The 24,105-nt window shown below is 40.8% G+C and overlaps 2 protein-coding genes across 6 annotated transcripts in view; both read right to left on the bottom strand.

The window, feature by feature from the left end:
* ST6GALNAC5 (ST6 N-acetylgalactosaminide alpha-2,6-sialyltransferase 5) overlaps positions 1-14,618 on the bottom strand; it is a 146,986-nt gene extending 132,368 nt beyond the window's left edge. For both annotated transcript variants that reach the window (XR_013987343.1, XM_081009001.1), the window contains exon 1: positions 11,454-14,618. Coding sequence is in view for 1 of the 2 variants with exons in the window: in XM_081009001.1 (XP_080865127.1) it covers positions 11,454-11,516 (63 nt within the window). In the remaining variant the exon portion in view is untranslated. The remainder of the gene's footprint in view (positions 1-11,453) is intronic.
* A 7-nt stretch (positions 14,619-14,625) lies between these two features.
* ST6GALNAC3 (ST6 N-acetylgalactosaminide alpha-2,6-sialyltransferase 3) overlaps positions 14,626-24,105 on the bottom strand; it is a 280,203-nt gene continuing 270,723 nt past the window's right edge. For 3 of the 4 annotated variants that reach the window (XM_081009016.1, XM_081009014.1, XM_081009017.1), the window contains 2 exons: positions 20,086-20,193; positions 14,626-16,960 (listed from right to left, as the gene is read on the bottom strand). In XM_081009016.1, the coding sequence (XP_080865142.1) occupies positions 16,774-16,960; positions 20,086-20,193 (295 nt within the window). In that variant the 3' untranslated portion in view covers positions 14,626-16,773. The remainder of the gene's footprint in view (positions 16,961-20,085; positions 20,194-24,105) is intronic. The other variant, XM_081009015.1, reaches the window with a different exon arrangement.

The following is a 24,105-nucleotide window of genomic DNA, read 5'->3' as shown; positions in this document are numbered from 1 at the left end:
CTATGAACCAGTTTTGACTGGGCTTCAAAGGCACTGCCATGTGCAGCCCATTATAGTAATATATAGAGTTGCTAATATGGTGTACTGTTGCTTTAAAAGAAATGTAGGCAGTGCTTGCTAGCACAGGTGAAAACATGTAACTAGCCAAGCTGCTTATGCCTGGCAGTCCTCCACTTGGGACCGTATGCTTAGTTCTCTTGTAGCAGGACTAATGCTTACAGCATATTTGAAGGTCTTTACCTAACCACGGGACGCGGGTGTCGCTGTGGGTAAAACCTCAGTGCCTAGGACCTGCTGATCATAAGGTCGGCAGTTCGAATCCCCGTGGCGGGGTGAGCTCCCGTCGTTTGGTCCCAGCTCCTGCCCACCTAGCAGTTCGAAAGCACCCCTAAGTACAAATAGATAAATAGGTACCACTTTATTGCGGGAAGGTAAACGGCATTTCCGTGTGCTGTGCTGGTGCTGGCTCGCCAGAGCAGCTTCGTCACACTGGCCACGTGACCCGGAAGTGTCTTCGGACAGCGCCAGCTCCCGGCCTCTTGAGCGAGATGAGCGCGCAACCCTAGAGTCGGTCACGACTGGCCCGTACGGGCAGGGGTACCTTTACCTTTACCTAACCACATACTGAAGCAGCAGACATTGTAGCTGGACCATGGATCTACTCCTGATGAAGTAACAGAACTGAGACACCAGATTATGGATCCACTGCTGATGGATCTCACTTATTTATGTAGTTCTCAAGCTGGGAGGTGTAAGGAGCTTGCCTGTGTGTTAATCATGGCGTTAAGACTCCTGTGGGGGAAAGATCCTATGTTTAATGCAGAAGGCATATCACACAGGCCATCTGGATCAACGCTAAGCAACATAAAATGTACTTGTAAACTTGCAGTTCTCTTGGCTGTGGCCCAATTAAAAGCTCTTTTAACAAAAGCCCATAGAAGCTACAAAATTCTCGGCCCCTATTAAACCTGCGACAAATCTAAATAATTTACAATTAGCTGCAACGTTACATGTTCTGCTGCTGCCTGCTCACCTGAGAGCTGTGCAATAATATGCCGCCCAGAGAAACTTTGCACACCCACGGAGTTACAAATCATCTATCAAAATCATTGGGAGAAGATTTTTAAGGATAACACTTTTTAAAAAAATCTGCCAATGCTTGGACAGTTATGTCCTTTATTAACTCAAACAATTTCTTATTAAGAGATTTTAGTAACTTCATTAACACCTCTCGAGGGGAAGAAAAACCATCAATTAGGATGGAATTTAGTAGCTAAGGGAAGAATACCCTAGAGATGAAGACTTTCATGGCTACAAGTACATGAGCTTCCAAATCTTTATAAAGAAAACTACCCCCCCCCAAAGTACTCAGTGTCTCCAGTTCAATAAAGTAAGATCTTCAGGCAGACTCTGATTGGCAAAGATGTGGAGTCGTAACTGTTAGAATTATAGAAACATCAAATTGCAGAGTTGGAAGGGACCCTGAGGATCATCTAGTCCAGCCCCTGCAATGTAGGAAGGTTAGTGCCAAGGGCACTGAAAACTCTTGCCATATGCTGAGTGATACATACCATTTATTTTGTTGTGAACTGCCCTGAAATCTACAGATGAAGGGTGGTATACAAATGAAAACAAGTTAATAATAAATTATACATTTATATTTAACACCACAGAGCAAAACACTATAAATAAAGCAACAGAGCTCAAGGGATATTCTTTCACAGCACAGAGGTGGAGGGGGTCTCCTGCTTGGGGTAGTCTAATCCTGCTTGACCCTGGAAATTCAGACCTCCAATAGAAAGATGTCCAGCCCTTGATTAAATACCTCCCATAAGGGAAACCCTAGCTTTCCATTCTCAAACAGCTGTGACTATTAAGAGCAAATTCATCAGATCTAATCCTTCCCTTGGAGGGTAGGCTTTGAGGTAGTAGGGAATAAGGCTTTCTGGTATTTGAGGAGTGTTATCGTGTCCACATTAAGTCTTCTCTTTTTAAGGCTTTACATATCTACTTCATTGCTCTCCTCTAAGTTTTCCCAGTAGTGATGTGTGGAAGTGAGAGCTGGATCATAAATAAGGCTGATCGCCGAAGAATTGATGCGTTTGAATTATGGTGCTGAAGGAGACTCTTGAGAATCCTATGGACTGCAAGAAGATCAAACCTATCCATTCTTAAGGAAATCAGCCTTGAGTGCTCACTGGAAGGACAGATCCTGAAGCTGAGACTCCAATACTTTGGCCACCTCATGAGAAGAGAAGACTCCCTGGAAAAGACCCTGATGTTGGGAAAGATGGAGGGCACAAGGAGAAGGGGACAACAGAGGACTAGATGGTTGGACAGTGTTCTTGAAGCTACCAGCATGAGTTTGACCAAACTGCGGGAGGCAGTGGAGGACAGGAGTGCCTGGCGTGCTCTAGTCCATGGGGTCACGAGGAGTCGGACACGACTAAATGACTTAACAACAACAACAAGCCAATTTGTCTGCTTTCTTGATGTGCACTGACCAGAGCTGAACACAGAATTCAAGATGGTGTCTGACTAGTGAGGACTAAAGTGGAATTATTATTCCTTGTTACTTGAAAACTATAGTTATATTAATGAAGTCTAAAATTGCATTAGGGTTGAGTTTTTTGTTTTATTTTTTGGTGCTGTATCACACTGTTGGCTTATGTTTGTAACCAAATGCCATCTCAAGGTCACTTTCACTATTGCCAAGCCAGAGCCACTGATGCATATTCTTTGGATAGGGTTTTATAACCAACTTTGAATCTGCTTGATTGTATTCTAGTCTAAGCCAGATTCAAAGAGTTTGTTAACAAAAATATTACATGGAACTCTGTCAAATGCTTTGATGAAATCAAGATAAATTACACCCATAACATTCCTACAATCCGCTAAGCTACTAGCTTAGTGGAAAAGAGAGATAAGGTTAGTCTGGCAGAATTTATTCTTGACAAATCCATTCTGGCTTCTGGAAGTCACTTTGTTGTTATCAAGTTGCTTACAAATTGCTTGCATTATAGCATCTTCCAGAGTTTTAGCATCTTTGTCAAAATACATATTAACCCATGTAGAAAGCAGGAATGTACTACTTACTGCAGAATCCTGTTCCATTTTGGCACACTAGCCAGAAACTGTCAGATTGTCCATCCTATGGTTACCTGAATCCTCCTTTTTGAAGACTGGGGCACTTGCCTGTTTCCTGCAGCATCTCTCCTGAGCTCCCAGCATTTCCCAAAAATTATAGACAGAGGATGTGAGACTGAACCAGTGTGTTCCTCTAGGATGCAATTCAGCTGGCCCTCTTTAAATGTTTTTTAAATTATTTCTTTGGAGACTATACTGCTTTTTTGCTTTTATTATAAGCAAAAAATCAGTGGAGCTCCCTGTTTTGCTTTTTCAGAAAAGTATCTTTTATCATCTCTATTCTCTTTGCCTTATTTTTTTTTTAAAGAAGGGCATGCAGAAAAGATGCACAGGCAAACTTCAAACCATCAAAGTGATGGGGAGAAAAGACAAGTTTAATCTTTCTTTGATGTTTTCCTGCAAGCTTACAGAGAAGACATTTCCACCAAGTAGGACAGATGGGATGCTTTCCTCTAAGTATACCGTTGACTGTTCTCTGCATACATATGCAGGCAATTCTTTTATAAGATCCTTTTCTGGGCTCATACAGAGGTGTGGCACTGGGGAGATTAAGCTGTTTCTTTTATGTCTGTTCAGCAAATACCTTTTTATCTGGCAAGCTTCCAGGCTGATTGCAAGAAGGAAGTTTTAATACTTAGTGATGGTGGAACATCAGTGCTTTCAGCTGCTCAGAAGAAGAGTAGATTATGTTTAGAGAGTTGCTGCTGTTTAATTATGCATTTTGTTTCGTGATGCATATAATCAGTCACCCCCTTCCACAAATTCAAGATTTCCCCTATGGCAAAAGTGGTAAAAGATTGGATTTTTTTATTATTGCTTTCCTTCCTTATCAAAATGGAAGCACAGAGTGCAGCGATTTCAGCAGCAAATAGCCTGGGAAACATAATTGAGATCCGAACATGCTTTCCCTGAAATTGTAGAGTTGCATGTAGGAAGTAGTTTACCTTCACAAATTGGAACCAGACTGGCTGCCTAGTGGCTAATTTTGCAGTGTCCAAGTGTAGCAGGAAAAGGCAGTATGCCAACTGGGTAGCAGTGGCTGGTGATATTCTTTAGGTCAGGTCATGAGGCTTTACAATGCAGAGTCTGCCTGTTGAATGTGAAGCTCTCAAATGCTGTTCCTGGTTTTGGATGCCAGCTGCCTCATTCTCCCTGCACCACAGGTCTCTCTTTCTCTTTCTGTGCATAGACAGATACAGGCATAGATACAGTCTGAGGATTGTTTAGAACTCAGGTAATTTAATTCAGCCAGAATCTCTTTAGAAAGAAACCCTATTAAAAGTGAGTCGAAGTTCAAACCTCCATTTAGATAATTATATTACTTTCAATCTGACTGATGGTTCCAATGTGGGGATCTTTTGATCTGTGGTTTGTATACACCATCCTGGCTGGTGTTCTCTCACCATGACACTTAGGTAATCACTGTTAGGACCAGCCCTAACATTAGGCAGAGTGAGCCAGCCACTTCAGACAGCAGATACCAGATAGCCTTTCCACCTATTCCTCATGAGCTTCCCTCCTCATTTCTATTGGAAGTCAAACTACTGTGCACCACACAACTTGCTTTGCACCTGAAGCTAGGTTGCTGTCTTCAGGTGTAGTGCTTTTGCCCTGGAAGAGATTAAATAAAATTTAACTGCCAGCCTAGGCAGATTCTGAATGTGGAATGGGGATGATGGGGTGCCATCTTGCCCTTTGCTTTGCCCCTGGCATGGAAATCTCTTTGGGCCATTCATGATCATGGTTCTAGAATTTAGTCTATCGTTTTCTCTCTCCCACCATGACATTTCTCTCTCTGATATAGGCATCAACGAGAGAGCCGGCTGTTGTTCTTAGTTGTTGTTTTTAGTGGACAGAATCCCAAGTTAGACTCCAAAACTGTATTGTTATTTAAACTGATTTGCCTAACTGTGCCTGGAAGATTCATGATTTAATATAATAGCGCTGAGTTATGACTCAAACAGACAGAAACGTCATAACTCTGCCCCCCCCCAAAATGAGCAGATATTTGAATAAAAGAAATATTGAAAAACAAACAGAGGAACAATGACATTTAAAATAACTGCTCCATCTATCCCCCTTATTATTCTGATTCCATTCCTCAAATCTAAAATAAAAAATGGAAAGGTAATGAGCAGTATTTCCTTAAAACACATTAAATAACACTGTCAAAATACATAATTCTTCATTAAGAATAAATGAGAGTGTTAAATATTCATGAATTGTTGCTCACGATATATAATTAATCCCATGGTCTGTGTGTCCAAAAGCATTTACAAGATAAAGAGTTGAGAAAATGCTGCTGCAGAATGATAATATTTTTAAAGGGTGCTTTTGAAAGCAAAGGAAAGAAGCTCTTTAGACCCTAAAGAGCAGCTTATAATTTCATTACAACATTTTCCAGTACGTATACGCGTATGCCATGGTGTGCACCCTCAATTGTTGCTGGATGTAGCCATCATGGGGTAGGCAGAATGGGCTTAGCAGTGGGAGTCACTGAAGAAAAATCTTACTTGGTACCAGTGCATTAACTAAATTGATTCTAATGGCTGCACTTTTAATCTTCCAATGTACATACAACCATATTTCTTGCAAGAGTTAGTATCCCAGCAGCATGCCATCATTTATTTTCTTCTACCAGGGATACGGATACACACACACACACACACACACACACACACACACACATAGCATGCCAATAGCAATTAGTCATTGCGGACTTGTACTAAACAGGTAAAAGGTAAAGGGACCCCTGACCATTAGGTCCAGTCATGGCCGATTCTGGGGTTGCGGCGCTCATCTCTCTTTATTGGCTGAGGGAGCCGGGGTACAGCTTCCAGGTCATGTGGCCAGCATAACTAAGCAGCTTCTGGCAAACCAGAGCAGCGCATGGAAACGCCGTTTACCTTCCCACCGGAACGGTACCTATTTATCTATTTGCACTTCGTGCTTTTGAACTGCTAGGTTGGCAGGAGCAGAGACCGAGCAATGGGAGCTCACCCCGTCATGGGGATTCGAACCACGACCTTCTGATCGGCAAGTCCTAGGCTCTGTGGTTTAACCCACAGCGCCACCCGCGTCCCTTGTACTAAACAGACTTGGGTTCAAATCTCCACTCAGGCAAGGATATTAATGGTGAATCTGGGGAAGTCATTATTTCTAAATCCCACTCACCCACAAAATAATAAAAAAATTCTTTTGCAAATACAAAGTAAAAAACAACAACATAAGAACACACTGAAGGAAAGAAAGCAGTCAACCAAGTACAGCATGTTTCTAGTGGGCACTTCATATTATAGTTACACAGCCTGGCCTTATAAATTAGACCAGGAGTGAGTGTGGGATGATGGGAATTGCAGTCTAAGAACTAGAGGGTCACAGGTTCCCCATGCCTGCATTAGGACCATCCAAGCACAGTCTCACATGGACTAGCATGGCCTTCTCTGTGTCAAGGCCAGCCTTCTAATACTTATTGCCAGAGGCACCATCACCCACCCTCCTCTAAAAATATCAGTAGCTTTGTTATATGTAAGGTTTCGGTTGTGGATTACATCAGTGGTTCCCAACTGGTGACTCACAGGGGTTCGTGGAACCCACCAGGGGCTCTGTGGCACCATTCATACAACAAAAACTACAACAGAGATATAAAACTTTCCAAAAGTAGGGGTCCATGACATGGCTTTTGTAAAACGGTACTTAGCTAACTGGGAACCACTGGATTGGATAATGCAAGTATACAAAGAGCAGTGTTTTGGCAGATCAAGCTGCCATTGAAGGCACAGGGGCACACAGCAGGTTGGTTTCTTTTGTTCTTCCCTGGTCCAGTTGCGGTAGCATCTATCTTTGGGACTGCAATATAGACAGCAAAAAATGTTTTTCTCAAAGAGGTAGGTGGTTGTAAGGTTCTCCTTACAATGAAGCTCAAAGGCAAAGTGGTTGAGCAACATGCTTTGGATGTAAAAGGTCCCAGGTCCAATCCCTACCATCTCCAGGTAGGGCTGGGAGAGTCTTGGTCCGAAATCCTGGAGGGTTATTGCTAGTCAGTGTAGACAATATGGTGCTAGATGGAGCAACGGTCTGACTTGTTATAAGGCCTAACACTGCAAAATGGAACCCAAAACTCATGTTAAGCCTGAAGACTTCTGTGGTCAGCCAGAAACATACCTTCAATAAAGCAGATGAATGCTGTCGTTTGGAAGTGTGTATATTCTTCATTAAACAGTTTGCAGGATGAGAAGAGAAAATGTAGCTAGACTCCTGAATAGCACAAAAATGTTCAAAAACCAACATTTTATAAAAGGGCTTTAAAAAGATGCTTTCCATTATGCATGCCTAGGAACCTCTGCACATGTTTGTAAAGGGGTGCCTCCCCCCCCAACAGCATGAAATCATTTCCATAATTAAATTTTGTTACATAAATAGCAGGTGGATCCATAAGGCAAGACATGGCTTGACATTTATTCTGGTGCTATATACAGAAGGAATGTAGACCGAGAAAACCGTATTGAACTATCTGATCAGCATGAAAACAAGGAGCATGTATTTTACCCAGAAGACTATATTGTGCTATTAGTATTCATTCCCACTCAGACCCTAATGACCCTGAAGAGAAATGAAAGAAAAACTTTGGAAAAGCAACATATATTCTTAACAAATCCCTTGGCAGGATATAGATTGAAGGATCCTCAGAGCTTTGATAACCCAAGAGTGGTTTGTATTGAACTGGAGCAAGTAGTAGACAGTTATGTTGTATCTGTCTGTGGTTTTGTAAAGAACTGTTGCCTGATATTATTTTGTACAATAAGTCTGAAATACTCACGTATTCATGCCACTAGGGGCAGACTTTGGTAATATGGTGCCCTGAACAAGGACAAGGTTTGGTGCTCACCACCTAAATATTTATTATTTCCACAATGATTCAATTGCCTTTTATGGAATTTCTCAGATAAATGTGGGTTTTGTTATTATTACTGATATTATTATTATTATGCGCTCCCTTGGCTTGGTGCCCTGTGCAGGAGAACCACCTGCACCACCCTAAATCCGGCACTGATGCCAGTGATGCTTCTATTATTCCTATAGTATTACTAGGTTTCATGTAATCAGTTATAAACTTGATGCATGAGTGAATGTTTGAACTTACGTTAGCTCTGCTCAAATGGATGGAAGCTGTGGGATTATGCAAGATGAACTCCAGCAACATCCGGAGATCAATAGGTCCCCCACCATCAGGTGGACATGATACAATAAAGGTAACACGTAGAAGCACCTTTAAGTTCAATCAAGTACAGCAATCCAGTTCTTTTGGAAGATGTTTTGTATATTAACACTGATAGAACAAATAATAACATCTGCATACTGTTACTGACAATAAGAAAGAGAGAGAGAGAACATGGAAGGGGGAAAAACCCTGTATACATTTATTGTTTAAGCTTTAAAATATCCCCAGGCACATTTCCCCCTGAAATACTCCCTCCCCCAAATACATAAGAGTTCAAAATGAAAAATGAAAGACAAAATAACTTACAGTAAGAAAACAGAGAAATGGCAAAATGTCAAAAGTACATTTTAAAATGCCGACGGTAAGAGTGACTCTAAACTCTAGAGGGGAATCTGTAATGCTCACATCTGTCAGCACAAGCAAACTTCAAAGACATGTAGGAACATAATTGAGACTTGTAAATAATTTCTGTTAGCAATGCACATTAGCACTGTTTTTTTAAAAGAAAAAAACACACTGGATTGCATATATAATATATACAAACAAACACATAATTGCTAGCAAGCAAAAATATGCGGGGGGCGGGGGGGAGCAATGAACCCTGGAATCTAATGAGTGGGAAATACCTATCATGTAGTGTGGCTAAAGGTCCTAAACATGTCTACTCAGAAGTAAGGCCCTCTCAGTTCAATGGCACTTACTCCCATATAAGTGTGCACAGGACTGCAGCCAATGTCACTAAAGCAAACCAATAAAACCCACCTTGTCTCCTTGGTTATGCCTGACCCCATGTAGCCCACCCCCATGTTAATGATCAACTCTTCTCCTATTCATGTGAATGTCTTCGTTATATGACTATGTAAATATATCACAGACACACCTTCTTTTGATGAAGACCTGTGCTGGAACCATTATGACCTGTTTGCCACAAGCATACTGCAACCCCAACTCTAAGTGTTTGTGAGCATTCCAAGTATTGCTCTTGTGAGCTACCTCAGTCCCTAAATCAGCCGTTTTACTCTGCTCTGAAGCTGAAGAACCTCCCTTTGGGACAAGGGAAGGATAAAGCAGTAGAGGTGTAATGGTTCTGGATCCGAGAAAAGGCACCAAGTATGAGGAATAGTTTAACAGAAAGAGCTTTATTCAGAGCTGCCTCCAAGACCCTCTGCTAGATGGGAAAACTAAAGGCCTGTTGAACTGCCAAGTTGTGTGACTCCAGGGCAAATCCTCAAATTATCAAGTCCTTGACACTAAGGGGTGTGTGAAGAAATCACCTCATTTCAAGAGGTGACAGGCACTCCCAGAAACCTGCCAAAGCATTCCCCCCCACTAGGAATGGAGTACTAGTCCCAGAATCCTAAGGGACATAGGGAAATCATTCTATTCATGTTGTTTCCTTTTCCTTAGTAGAAATGATGCAAATAGCATCATTTCCTCACTGAGGATTCTGCAACTTGAAGTCCCACACCAACTCTTGGCAAGCAAACTGTGTCCTTGGGGTGCCCACCGCTGTCGGCACCACCTTAACATCCTCTTGCCCTAAAGGTAAGTTTTTTAGGTTTGAGGTAGGGAAGAAGAGATGGTGCTAGCGGGCACTTTGTGATCGCCTTAAGGGTTTTTTTTTGGGGGGGGGGCAGCCCTTACCAGTACCTGCATCCCTAACTTGGGCCAGAATTTTTTTTTGAATGCCTGAACACTACAGGAATCAAATGGGAAACTTTATATACATATATATAAATAGTCCACTTTGCAATGGACTGATCAGAAAGGCTTGAGAATTAGCATTATTTTGACTCCTGCTGCATTCTTGTCATTCCAACTCAGTCTGCAGAAGGCCTACAATCAGGGCTTTCCCCCCAAATGGAACTCACCAGAACTCAGTTTTGGCAGCTCTCAGGTGGGCGCCATTGCAGTTATATACAAGGGAGGCATTCATGGTGAGTTCCGGCACCTCTGTTTCTAGAAAAATAGCACTGCTTATAAGAATATTATCATGTGAAGGCTTCCCTGGTTGTTCAAGAAAAAGTGATTCAAAAAGTACTGCAATAGTATACAGGGAAGAAATGGTTTATTACAGTAGTATCTATGTCAGGGAAGGGGAAACTGTAGCGCTCCAATGGTTGCTGGATTCCCAATTCTTATCAGCCCTTGACAGCACAGCCAATGGTAAAGGATGATGGGAGCTGTAGTACAACATCTGGGGGGCTACAGCTTCCCCATCCCTAGTCAATATGCAGTTGCAATCATTTCCATGTCTACTCAAAAATAAATTCTGCTGAATTCAATGGGAATGGGGTTGCAATCCTAAACACACTTACTAGGGACTGCATAGGATTGCACTGCTGCTCCTAAGTAAGTGTGTTCAGAATCCCACTGATACTTTATTTACTTGGGCCACAATCCAGTAGAGAACTCAGCAAACTTAAGCCTATTTATTTCAACTTGTGTTTGATTGTGGCCTGAATATATGCAGGAAGGCTAGAAAGCAAGTAATGTGAGGAGATGGTGCTCATCAAAGAGAAATGGCCTTTAAAGATGGGGGGAGGGGGAACCCTTCCATGAATTATAAATGTGTATATCCCTAAGAAGATAAATATCAAAGGAGCTTTATAAAACCAGCCCCCCCCATCAAAAATACTTTCTGGTAGTACCTCATAAACAGAATGCTATTGATGCTAAAAACAAGGTTCTGGTTGAGTGTTCTCAAGCTTATAGCACTGGATAAATTTTCATGTCTGTCTGCCCACAAATCAAGTAAAAGGTGTCCTTCAACATTGCTATATACAACAGATATCGACTTTTATAAAGGTCCAATCCCCCACTTATTTGCTTCAGAGCTGGAAGTGTTGCATTTTCAACAGCTCCGGCTTTTTCTGATCTTTCATTTCTTGCAGGATACAAAGCTAAAGTGACTTCTGAACGCCATACAGAATGCCTTGATGAATAAATAGCTAGACTGTTTACTTCCTGTCTCAGCCTTGATAGGTCTTCATGAAGGCCTTAAAACTCCTTTCATCTCTGTCCAATTTGCCCTAGAGTTGCTTCACTTTCCCCAGCACAGTGCTAAATAAATAGGAAACAGTACCTGGAGTGGTAATTGCAGTATGGTTGCATATACATGTTTTTCAAGGTGACTGGTTGACTCCATTTCATGTTAATCATGCAGCTATCCTTCCCTGGGCAGCATTGCCATTTCATGCAAATGTATCCTGAAGAAAAGTGGGAGATATTGGCCTCATTTGTGTATGAAGCAGATGGCATATGAGTTTAGATTAAAAGGAGCCAAGATCCCATGTTAATCAGAGCAGAGCACTTTTACTCAACATGGGAAGGCTGGAGCTGATGCTTCAGGGCATTGGGGTTTATTTGAGCCCATCTTCATTCCAAAAGCTTACTTGGAAATCAATTCTGCTTTAATCAGTGGAGCTTAGATTATGTTGCTCACTGTTAATATGATTATGGACACTTTAGATTACAGGTGCTGTGGCTTCTTGTAAATTAGAAACTATAGGAGGAACAAATTCATGGGTAGAACTATCAGACCTAACAAGTATTTCTGGCCTGGTTTGCACATAACATTAAGCCAAACCACAGCTAAGCATGAACAAGTAAATGCATGTGTGAACATAGCAAAAGTGGCAGCGTTCTCCCCTTGTCCTACTGAAGCTATGCTACCTGATGCTAAGCTATGGTTTGGCTGAATGTTACATGTGTACCCAGCCTTGTGGTTTGTCTCCCCCAAGTAAACTATGAGTGGTAAGTCAAGAACAAACCTTAGCTGCAGTGAGACCAACCACAAGACTAGATTCATATGTAATGCTAAGTCAAACCATTAGTTCCAGGTAGTACAGCAGGCCTGGGAGAGGAATAAAGCAGTCATGATTTTCTCTCTGTGTATCCTGACACTTGTTCATGTTAAGTCATTGTTTGTCTCAGCATTACAAGTAATGGTGAAGACATCCTAATGCTCTTCCCAAATCTAAGCTCAAATGGCAATCTTGAAATGGTTAAAGTCAGAGAAACAGGCAAATAAGAACATGTTCTCTGTCTATCTTCAAGTATCCTCTCACTGACTGGGTAAATGTACATTCAAATCATGATAAAGGAACAAAAATACAGTATAAAATAATTATGACAATTAAATGTGGTGGTGACATGAGGGGACATGACCTTTGATGTTCCTTAGAATCTGGTTAGGGCATATTACTGAACCCCTTGAGGACACTGACCAACTGTAAAGACCCACAATCCACAGGTCACACATGGGCCCTGCTGAATTCTATGACGATTGTTATCTGACCCAAATGCTAGGCTACGAGACTAGTGATAGCAAAGCACTTTGTACAGTACAATTGATGGATGGTTCAAGAAAAAGCTGCACTTTTTAAAAAGGGGTACTAATTGATTGCTCTTCTGTTTTACTAAAATGCCCAACTAGTATGTTGAGAAGCCACTTGTCTTGATACATTAAACTAATTTCAAGGAGTATTTACCTTAGACTTAAAAGTGGTATAACAGTCATCCTGTTATCCCAAACTGTGGACATGGATAGGATGGTTAGCAGAGTATTCTTAGCACCCTCAACAAACTGTAATTCTGAAGGGGAAGCCATATCCCCAAACTAGTATAAAATGGAATATATGTTTATATGGTGCATTTACTCACAGTTTCCTAACATCCTCATCCTGCTCTGCCTGTATATGCTGAACTGTATAAAGAATAAAAAGCAAAGTACAATGAATAAAGGTAGAAGACATTTCTAACAATTGGCAAGCAAGGGCACAGTCACAGGAGGAATAAAAGCAATGAGACTAATATCAGGAGCGGCAAGGAAGTCGTGGAGTACTCAAGAGCACTGCTGGTGAATGATGTTTTCCTGACAAGGTTTGTGCACACATTCTGTTCTAACCCTTGACTGCTGAACCAAGAGAAACTCGTTGTGTTTACCGTGAGGTAGTTACAAGCCCACAAATAAAGCAAGGGCTTGAGGTAATTTATTAGAGCTGAGTGAGAATCTACCTGGGGAGAAATGAGAGCTCGTCTTTAGTATGCTGCGAAGGCAGAAGACAACTACCCAGGTGTAAAATCACACAACAGCATGATGTGCACAAAATCCCCAGTGCAGGAAGGTGGCACTTAATAATGGTGATGATGGAATGAGAACATATATATATACTGTGGACATATAAAAGATAGACCTCTATATACAAATATACAACAGGAAATAACAATCCTTATACAAACACTTACATGTAAAAAATAGGATTTTGCAATCACTTGTTCATGATTCAGCAAAGTAATACAAAATGCCTGGTGGTTTCAATGCTTAGGCTTTTTGACAGTTCTACAAGAGTAAGGGTCAATAAACCTCTTTTCAAGTTTTAGCAGTACTAGTTCAGTGTTGTTCTGATACCCAGGTTATTATCAGAGAATCTTTTCAAATGGTATGGATTTTAAGAATTATTTCAGATTTTTTATATGAAAAAAACCCTCTTCTGATGTAAATGGAAATAGCTTTATAAGGAGACATTGTACAGTAGAAGCCTCATTATCCAAACTTTGATTAACTGACAGTATTCAAAAGCCATGCTAAACCATAGTTTAGTGTGATGTGATTGTACTTGGAGCCTCAGGCTTCTGAACTAACTGCAAGAGATGTCTAGAAGTCTTTGCTTCCTATCCCCATTAACTTCAATTTTAGTATTTCATCTAAACCCTAAACCATGGTTAATGTCAACTACGGCTTGTTGAAACACCATTTGAAGTTAGTCTGTTTTAATTAAACCATAGTTCACATTAACGACAGTTTGTTGGTTCAGATGGCATGACAAGCTGCGGGTAAGCAGAAATGCAAGCATAAGCTATTGAACTCCTCCTCCCACTTGCATTAAACTATGGATTAGCAGTTACTGGATTAGCAGTCATTATCTGTCTCATCTACCTTCTCTGCTTTAAATATTTGTCTCTGTTACATAGGCTCATAACTAATTTGCTGAGCTAACTATCTAACTTTTGTATGATCCTCACACAAACAGATAAATCAGGGTAGCATTTCAATTAGAAATGGGTAAATAGAAAACATTCCTGAGCTCCATCCATTAAAGGGATAGTTTTCTGAGAACAAGAACCTTCAGAAGAAGTCAATGCACACTGAGTGGTTGCAATAGGAATGAAGATATTTAGAGGTTGGATGGCATGATAAACTGAAAGCAATGAGAGCCTAGCTGGGTTCTGTTGCTTCCTGCAATCCAGCAACTGTAAAACTGCGGCTACTGACAGGTATGGTTTGTTGAAAACAAGCCAACTTCAACCCATAGATTATGAAGCTGGCTTGTTTCAACAAAACATAGTTAACATTAACCAAAGTTTAGGGTTTGGATGTAACACTAAACTGTGGTTAATTGAAATCTGAAGTGATTGCTTCTAAACTCCTCCTTTGGCCACACCAGAAGAGGCAAGATGAGCACATACTGCATCAGTCCTAAAAAAGGCTGGGTCTATTCCTGTTGTTGTTTTTTTATGACATCCAAATGCAGCCATCATTGCCTAGCATGGATTCACACTTCAGATTCAATGTTCCTCAAAGTACAAAACACAGAGGAATGTGTATGAAGCTCCCACGGCTAGGAAGAAGCAATTCAAATGAACTATCACCAAAAGTCCATACACTCATTTTCACAATGGCCTTGTGAGGTAGGTATTATCCCCATTTTTCAACATGGAGAGTTTGAGGCAGAGAGTTGAGCTAAACTGCTCAAGACCACAAAGGATTTGCTATCCAAAACCATTTTAGAGGTATGAGATTCCAGGGCCTCTATTTCCACATGCAGGTCTGTGGAGCTTCCTTAAGATGTCAAACAACAGCTATATAAGTTCTGCTCCAAAAAGGGAGTGTACATACTACAGACATGCACATTGGGTGTGCTGGGTGTGCCTAGGCACACCCTAACATTGTTCTTCTTGTTGTTGTTTTTTTAAAAAAACAGAAATTGTGGTGTGGAGGAAAGAGAACCAAGTGGCCACACAGCTCCCTCAGTGGCCAGGACCTGTGGGGAAGAGTGGTGGGAGAGAGACAAAGGTGGAAGGGAAGGGAAGGGAAGAGAAGGGAAGCGGACAGAGAGACATAGGCAGAATAAAAAGGCTGGAATGGATCTGGAGTGGAGTTGCAGCTTCTGCCTGAGTCTGCCCCTAGAAGCAGTGATGAGATGATTGGCTCCTGTAGTGGTAGTAAGGTTGGAAGTTGGACATTCTAGCCTTCTTCTGTCTCATAGCTCTGTCTCCACCCAAGCTCCACTTGTCACCTTTTGTGTAGAGATATCTGTGGGAGTGAAGGGCTGCTTTTCAGTTAATTAGAATGATGTGGTTGAGGAATTTAAGTCCATAACTCATGGTGAGAAGCATCTTGTTCTCTAAGACAGGAAGATGAAGCACCCTTAATCTGTTTTGGTCAATTTTGGTTGTGTAATTAAATATAAAGAAAAATAAAACTGATTGTATCTTTGTATACACCTGATACTACTGCTAAATAAATGATATTTTAGTTGTTAACTAAAATAAAAGAGTTTAGTTATGTTTTAGTTACTTTAGTTCATTTGATGTATAAAATTAATATCCTTTATGATGGAGTATGAATATGTATTCAATAAATTCCTGGGTGCACACCCTAATGAAATGTGCTGTCCACGTCTACGGAGTATTTTTTAGAGCAGAAGGTAGCTGTGTTGATGCATGCCAGGAAAATTTGAGGCAATGTCCAGAAAGCCTGGATTGTTGAACTGCTGTTGCAGCAGGTTGTCATTCACAGCATATGAAGTGCTCCTAGGTTTCAAACATACAAAATCCCCATGTGTAGAAACTAATTGGAGTTCAGGAATCTTTCTTAACCCATCTCTAATTTTCTCATATAATGTGAATTTGTAGCCACGCGTATATTTTTTAAAACAAACAAACACATACGCAGCTGGCCCTTAACAATCTGCGCCTAAGACAAGAAGGTTCTCTTGGTAATGAAAACTCTAATTCACCATCTAAATTCAAGTATTTATATCATTTATCCACAAACAGCCAGGATAGTGGGACTGCATGGGATTGTGTATTTCCTTCCTTAAGAACATTATCATATTAAAAGCAAAATGTTACCATCTTGATTTTAAAAAAATAAAAATAAAGTCCAGTTTAAAAACAAAGTGCATTATTCTATCCCAACCCTAAGAGATAGAATAAGCATCTTGCATGTCTTCCATAGATGGATAAGTTTCACCCCACTTGTTAAATGGTGGGACCATCTTGTTTCTTCCATGCCACTAAAGTTGTGGAAGTCAAGTAAGTTGAAAATATCACTGTAAACTGTGGCATGCCTTGAATGGAACATTATGCTCCTTAAGGGAAGACTGTGAGAACCAGCATCATGACAATGTCCAGTTAGGATGTGTAAATGTTATTGTGCGCCTCTTAGCCCAGTCAGCAAACACTTTTTTTTCTGTGATAAACCTGTGACCTCCATAGGGTGCATTTTCATGCAGAAAGTACTCATCACATTCATCTCTTCCAGGCTCATAATAGTGATAAGGAACTTTCCTAAAGCCTTCTGACCTGGAACAAAGACAAAACACAGAAGTCAATGAAATATATTTTCTGGGCCATGTAAATAAATCTACCATAAACACATCTGTATACATTAACTAAAAGTCACAGTAAAAGCTTCTGGACAAAAGAAGGAGATCACATCTGGAACATGCAGAGCACAGTATGAATGGATATTAATAATGAAGTTTAAGTCTGAGAACTGCTTACACAGTCACAGGGCTGATTTATTCTTTAAGTTCATCACACCTACAATATTTCATATGCACACCAGAACTAGGGCCAGCCCTATCATTAGGGAAAGTGAGGCAATCACTTCAAGCAGCAGATACTGAGGACAGCACTGGTTACTCTTCCTGAACCTTCAGCCATTCCCGTCTTCTGGAGGTTTTTTATTTATTTAACAAAACCTATATACTATTTGAATGTCATAAAACTTCTGAGAGTAGTGTGTGCCACACAGGTCTATGATGCAGCTCCTGAACTAGCCTGTGACCCTCAGATTGGGACGGGGGCATTTTTAAAAACATATTTCCAGTGAATTTCTTTCAATAAAGTAAAGCAGAACATCAATGGCAACAGGAAATCAAGGGGAAAGGAAGGACATCAAAGCAGGAACGGGAGCATAGTGTCCTTTGCCTCAGAAAACAAAACAGCCTTAACTGACTCCTGACCAGAACACATAAAATATAAATGCACCAAACAAGTGATTGGAAATACAGATATATTCATCAAGGGTTTTTTGAGGGGGTGGGGGTGGGGAGGAAATCCCAATTGCATAAGTCAAAAATGAATGGAATATGTCTAAGCCAGGCTGCTCAAAGAATTTAGACCAGCTTCCAAATTTAGAGTAACACTGAAAAACAAATTGGTTTCTATATAAATAGAAGAAAGACCTTCTGGAAAGATTTTAAAACATGGAAACCAAAAAGAACCTGGGATGCAATTTTGTTTAAAAAAATACAAATTGCCATTAGGATAAATATTCTACCCTTTGTACAAAGGAAACAAACTATTGCACTCCCAGACTGCTCTGCTTTGGCCTTGGTCAGTGTTCCCTGGGTTCCCCAGCTGAAACAACATTTATACAAATCAATTTTATCAAATCCATGATTATCCAGGACACAGAAGATTTTCATCTCCTTCTTGGAGAATACCATAATTTTGGATTTTGAATGTTTGATAGTTAAGGATTCTTTTTTTCTTTTTTACAGTAATCAGCAAATTCAATCAGTAACAGCTCAAGACCCAACCATGTCTGTGAAATTAGAACTCCATCATCTGCATATATAGGAGAATAAACAGCTTTGCTGAGCAGGTCTAAGAAGGATGGGAAAATGTCATTCCTTCCTGTAAGGTACTGGGCAGAAGAGGAATGGTGGAGACTGCCTCCTCATCCTGACACTTCCAGGGAGGAGGAAGAGGAAGACAGTATAGATTTACAACAGGGGTTTGAGGGAGGTGGCAGCTCAGAGGCTGAAGGGAAAAATTGGGCAATAATAGGAGAGGAGCAGCAGCAGCAGCTGGCTAAAATGTGGTCATTAGAAAGCATTCCAGACCCTCCATCTCCCCAAACCCGGCAAGCCTTAAAGGTAGGAGAGCAAAGAGCACATAGCAGCACATGCAGAAATGATGAATGAGAAAGTGGGAGAGACAGGAGGTGGAGATTCACTTGGGATAAAGCCATTATCCAAGAGGCTGGGTTCTATAGCCTCTCTATGTAAAGCCTGAAATAAAAAAAATAAAAAAGGATGGTAAGAAACTCTTCCTTGTCTTTATACTTTCCTGGGAAACCAGTCAGGAGCCGCTGACAGCATCCTGACACCAGGCCTGCGTCCTGGCCGAGAAGTGGTGCCAGGATAGGTGCTGATTTCCTGGAAGATCTTGCGAAATCTCATCAAAGTCTTGCAAGATGTCTAGGAGAGCAAAAATGTCTCTTGAGATTTGGGAGAGATCTCGCAAGCTCTTTCAGGGACCAATGCCAGCAGTGCTTCTCCACAAGCGGCGGAGGTGACACAGCGGGTGGCACAGCTGCAGTCGCCACTGGTAGATGGCGCGGTGGTGGTGAGTGCCCCACTGGTGGTGGTGTGGCAGAGCAGGGTGGCACTTCCTGTTTTGCCTTAAGTGGCAAAATAAGACATATCACTCCCTGCCCTCAGGATTCTAGAACTTAAAGCTGTCAGTTCGGAGGGAAGGCAGGCAAGGATCCACAGCCCAGGTGGGGCATGTTAGCTCGGGGAGGAGGTGTGTGATTCCTCAGCTGGCGAAGGCTCAGGTGAGGCTCACGTACCTTGTCAAGCCCAGAACCTATAACAGGAAAGCCGTCCTGGCCAGGCCTGCATCCTTTATCGTAAGAATAGTTAGTGTGCCTTGCTAGTGTGTCTAACTATTTTTCTATTATTATTATTATTATTATTATTATTATTATTATTATTATTATTATCACACCCTATTATTAGTATTATTAAGGAATCCATAATCACTCCAATTTTCCTCTATTATATTTATAATTAATTATAATTTTTAGTTGCACATAAAAAGGTATTTACTTATTGATAACTAGCTGTGTGAGAATGTTTATCAAATGCAGCTGAAAGTAATGCAGCGCAGACAGGAACACCCTCTGCTGTGCACTTGTACATTTCAATGTGCATTTTAATGCACATCTAATTCATGCCTGCGGTTTCTGATCCAGCAGCTGCTTGTGCAGGTGGATCTCCTGACCTGTATCAGCGCGAATCACTTCAAATTATTTGCAGTAGTTTACTCAATTCCAAGAGAGGATAGATTTTTGCTTCTTATACTGTACACTCTCACCGCACAGGAGCTGTAAGAAGCTAACAGAAATGTGTCCCCGTGTCCCCGGCTTCATTCTGATTTGGCAGAAAGTCTTTCATTGTAAAACTTCTTCATGACATTTGACATTAAACTTTTGTAAATGCTTTTATTTAATCAATACCACATGCCATATGGGGACTAAATACACTGACAATAAAGTGCCATGTCAATACAGACTGCTGTGGGGGGATGCCTGCCTAATCAATTTCTTGGATTTATGGCATTAAAATGAATTGTGAAATTTTGACAAGGCATCAGAATTGTAGATGCATGAAAATAATTTCCTGTGATCTTACTTGCAGTAGGTGTCATTTATCATCCCATAGACATGTATTCTGTAGCAAGCATCCATAGCCAGAATTAAGGTAAACCAACCAGTACTGAGATAGGATCCTGACTGGATTCTGTAAAAGACACAACACACAGCAGACCACATTGAGGAATTGCTAACACTTTCTCAAAGACATATCATCCGTTATCTGGCACAAAAGACATTCAGCAACTTGACAAACTGACAAAAATATGTAATTATTTCGAGTTATTTATCGTTGTCCTCCCACTCCAGCAGACTTGGATTCTCTGGCTTAGCCTGCAAAAGAAATGCTATACACTAAAGCTGTGATTTTATGTACACTCGCCTGAGAGCAAGTTCCATTCTGCATAGTTGGACTTATTTTTCCAAAAAAACATACCTAAGATTTGACTATATGCATTTCTGAAATCTGGAAATTTATGTAGGATAATGTAGAAAAATTATTTACAACTTTAAGAAGCAAATGTGTAGCACCAGAGTGTGACCTTTACACTTAGATGCTTTCATGTTACGTTAAAATAACACATATTTGAACTTGGAACTTCTGGGAAGTAGCCATCTTTGACCCTGATGAAGCTCTTTCCTCACAATTAACATAAATTCACAGTTCCCACTTCACTCATTCTGCTACATAACTGTCAGCATAGCTGAACTCCTGCTTTCTCAAGAACTGCTTCCCCCTCCAAGATTAGTCTTCCTCAATCTGGTGTGCTCCAAATGCCTTGTACTACAACTTCCCAAAGACCCACACCAGGGATAAAGGAAGTTGTAGTCCAACATCTGGAGGGAACCAAGTTGGGGAAGCCTGCTCAAGAATGATTCACATGCTGTGTGTTTAGGTAATCAGCCCTACCTAAAATGTAATGTATACAGGAGACTTATGTATTATAAGCACATATTCCTATCAACATAGTCATCAAGAGTAGCAAGGTTGTCTCAGCTTACTGTCACATGTAAACATGGTTACAACTTAGGTTTGCTGCTACAAACCTAAGTCATTCATGGGATGACTAAAATCCCAGAGCATCATATCTTCTCTAGTTATACTGGAATCTTAGCTTGGTCTTTTTTTGGCTCCCCATTCCAAACCTATTCAAACTGTAACATGAGGTTCATTGTGGTTTCCCATGCAAGAGATCATATCTACATCTGTTTCCCAAGACCTTTCACTGGGTCTTTCACTTTTTCTTACTATGAAATGGTTGCTTCTTCTCTCTCTCTCTCTCTTAAACTGGAACAACAGATGTACAGGGTTCTAAATCCTGAAAGGAGCCTATGTATATACAGCCAGTTCCTGTCTACAAATGTTCCCTTCACAACACACTGGTTTTGGGATTGGTGGGGACGTGACAGCAGGGATGGAGCCAGCAGACACCCCCCCCCCCCACTTTGGGCTTCCTTTTAATTTTGTATCACATGAATGGATACTTGAGGAGAGCTATTATAGCTCCACATGGGATGTTGCCAAAATACTTCTGCACCCTGATCCAGGTACCTGATCATTAACAGCATGGATGAATGCCTGAATTCATATTATGACCATGGGAGGTTGTCGGAACATTGTGCAAAGGTGCTTCATTGTCTCTTAAAAAAGGGAGTACATCTTTCCCCGCTCTTTTTACAAGCCCTCCATATTGGATAAAACTTGCCAAATTCAGGCAAATAGCTTCAGGAGTTATGGTCTGGGTACCTATCAAGTGTCTATAAATATTTAGGGTTGTTTTTGGGCAGGAGAACTGAAACCCATTCCAATTACAAACTGGACCTGGAAGTTGGGATTGGAACACCCCATCTGTCCTCTCCCGATTCCAGTGCTCTATCTCCCTTCCCCTATCATTCCATCCGGGTGTCATTCCTTAAATGACAAGCTTGGGAATATTACCGTACTTTTCCATGTATAACACGCCCCCTTGTATAAGGCCCCCTATTTTTGGGGACTCCAAATTAAGAAAATGGCCCAGAATTCTTTTTTGGGGAGGGTGAACCGAAGTTGTTGAGCTTTTCTTAATGGAGGATTGCCAAGAGTTGTTGAGCTTTTTGGGGGGTGGGGGGGAATGACAAACGTTGTTGAGGTATTTTTTGGGGGGAATTAAAGTAAATCACTAACCCAACCTTCAACATCGCTCGCTAACAATCTCTTGTGTCTGCAAAACGTGTCTGCCTAATTGCAGACAGTGGAAGGAGATCACAAGCCAAATTAATGCAGCAGAAGAAAATCAACAACAGCAATTGACGCAGCAACCAATCACACACCCATTTAACGCACATCAGCCAATACAAAGCAGCATTTGCCGCAGCCACCAATCACACACCAATGACAATCTGCAGCTCACGGCTGCAACCGATCATCCGCCACACCTACCCACTACCCATGTCTAAATTTTTAGACCTTGTTTTAGAGTAAAAGAACCTCGTCTAATACATGGAAAAGTACAGTACTTTGAGTTTTAGAAGATGCTTATCTGCAGCATATTTTTTTTTAGTCTGGACAGTTGAGGTGCCATGAAGCTCTTTTAGGACCCATGCTTCGATTTGTATTTCCTTTTACAGATCCTACTTCGCCGCTGATAAGACCCAAATCTCTTTGAGGCATCTTGCTTCAGCTCAGGACTCAAGATCCATTCAAACTCTACACACACCCTAAGTGTCAAGCTCTTTCTTTCCTCCTTAATGAAACCACTGCTGTTTCTTCATTCTCTGCACTTTGAGATTTATTCAGGCTAAAATGCTACACTCACTATGAAGTCCTATTTAACACTGTGGGATTTTGTTCCAAGAAAACCTGCTAGAGATGAGTCTGTAACTGTCCTTCACTCCAATGCACTAATAAAGCCACACCGAAGCAGAACAGTTTCTTGCCTCTTGCAACTGTCAGCTCTGTAACCATTCTTTTAACCCTTCTCTTTATCTGTCTGCTGAGTTTCTTCAGCCACTATGAAAAGCATTGCCTCCAGCCACCTAGAATACTTACTGCTAACTACTCACAGTTCTCAACCAAATTCTGGCGAGAGCATGAGGACCAGTTCCTGTCAGACACAACAGCATTTAGCTGTGCTCTCTCTAACCAGCTTCCTCTCTTAGCAGTAAAAAGATGCTACCTTGAGCTTTTTAAAGCTCCCAATTTGGAAGGATAATAGTCATTTACCAAAGTACTATGAAGAAAGAGGATTCTTCTGATAGCGAAGGTTTATTAGAAAGTACTATATTGACAGTAGCATCTTAAAACAGCTATACTCGGGAGCAAAAAGGAATTTTAAAAATGAATTAATCAATATTTCATGTCTTGTTTTAACACCATTGGACCTTGTTTCTTCTCATCAATACACTTCACTGGCAAGATAAATAAAAATAGACAAGTAAGTTCTCAGATACCTTCCTTGGGAGATGGAAAGCATGACAGAATACAGATTCCATTGTTTAAAGCAAAATTCCACATTCTACATTTCCTCCCTCCTGCAGATACACAGCTAATGAAGGAACACAATGAAACAACAACAACAATGGGTGATTTGTAACACCTTAGAATGAATTTTTATACTGTAAACATATTTCTGTCAAGCTAACGAAGGCAGCGCTGGAAGTGTGAAAACAATTTTAAACTTCCCCAAAAGGTCATATTGTTAACAATATCCTGCAAAAACATATTGTGGAATCAAGAAGTGATAGATTCTGTTCCAAGCAGAAATAATAAAGGATGCTTTGCAGAAGATGATTTCCTACAAGAAAGACATGTCTGATTGATAAATCATGCAAAATCCACATACCATATAACAAATGCACATGTTTCTATATTATGGAGTGCATTCATCACACATGACACTCTTTGCTGGAGTTAAAGAGGCTCATACCATTAGAAAAAGAACATTGCATAATAAAATATAGTAATGTTTCATGGTAATTCAAGAACAATTTAAAGACAGATCAACAGAATTTAAACAGATGGTTATACAAATATTATAGACCAATCAAATCTTAATACAGTAAGATGAAACCAGGGACGGGG

This window comes from Podarcis pityusensis, assembly GCF_964106645.2.
Source record: "Podarcis pityusensis genome assembly, chromosome: 6".
NCBI classification, from domain to species: Eukaryota; Metazoa; Chordata; class Lepidosauria; order Squamata; family Lacertidae; genus Podarcis; species Podarcis pityusensis.
Note: the sequence above shows the minus strand (reverse complement) of the source record. Positions and strands in the feature narration are given on the sequence as shown.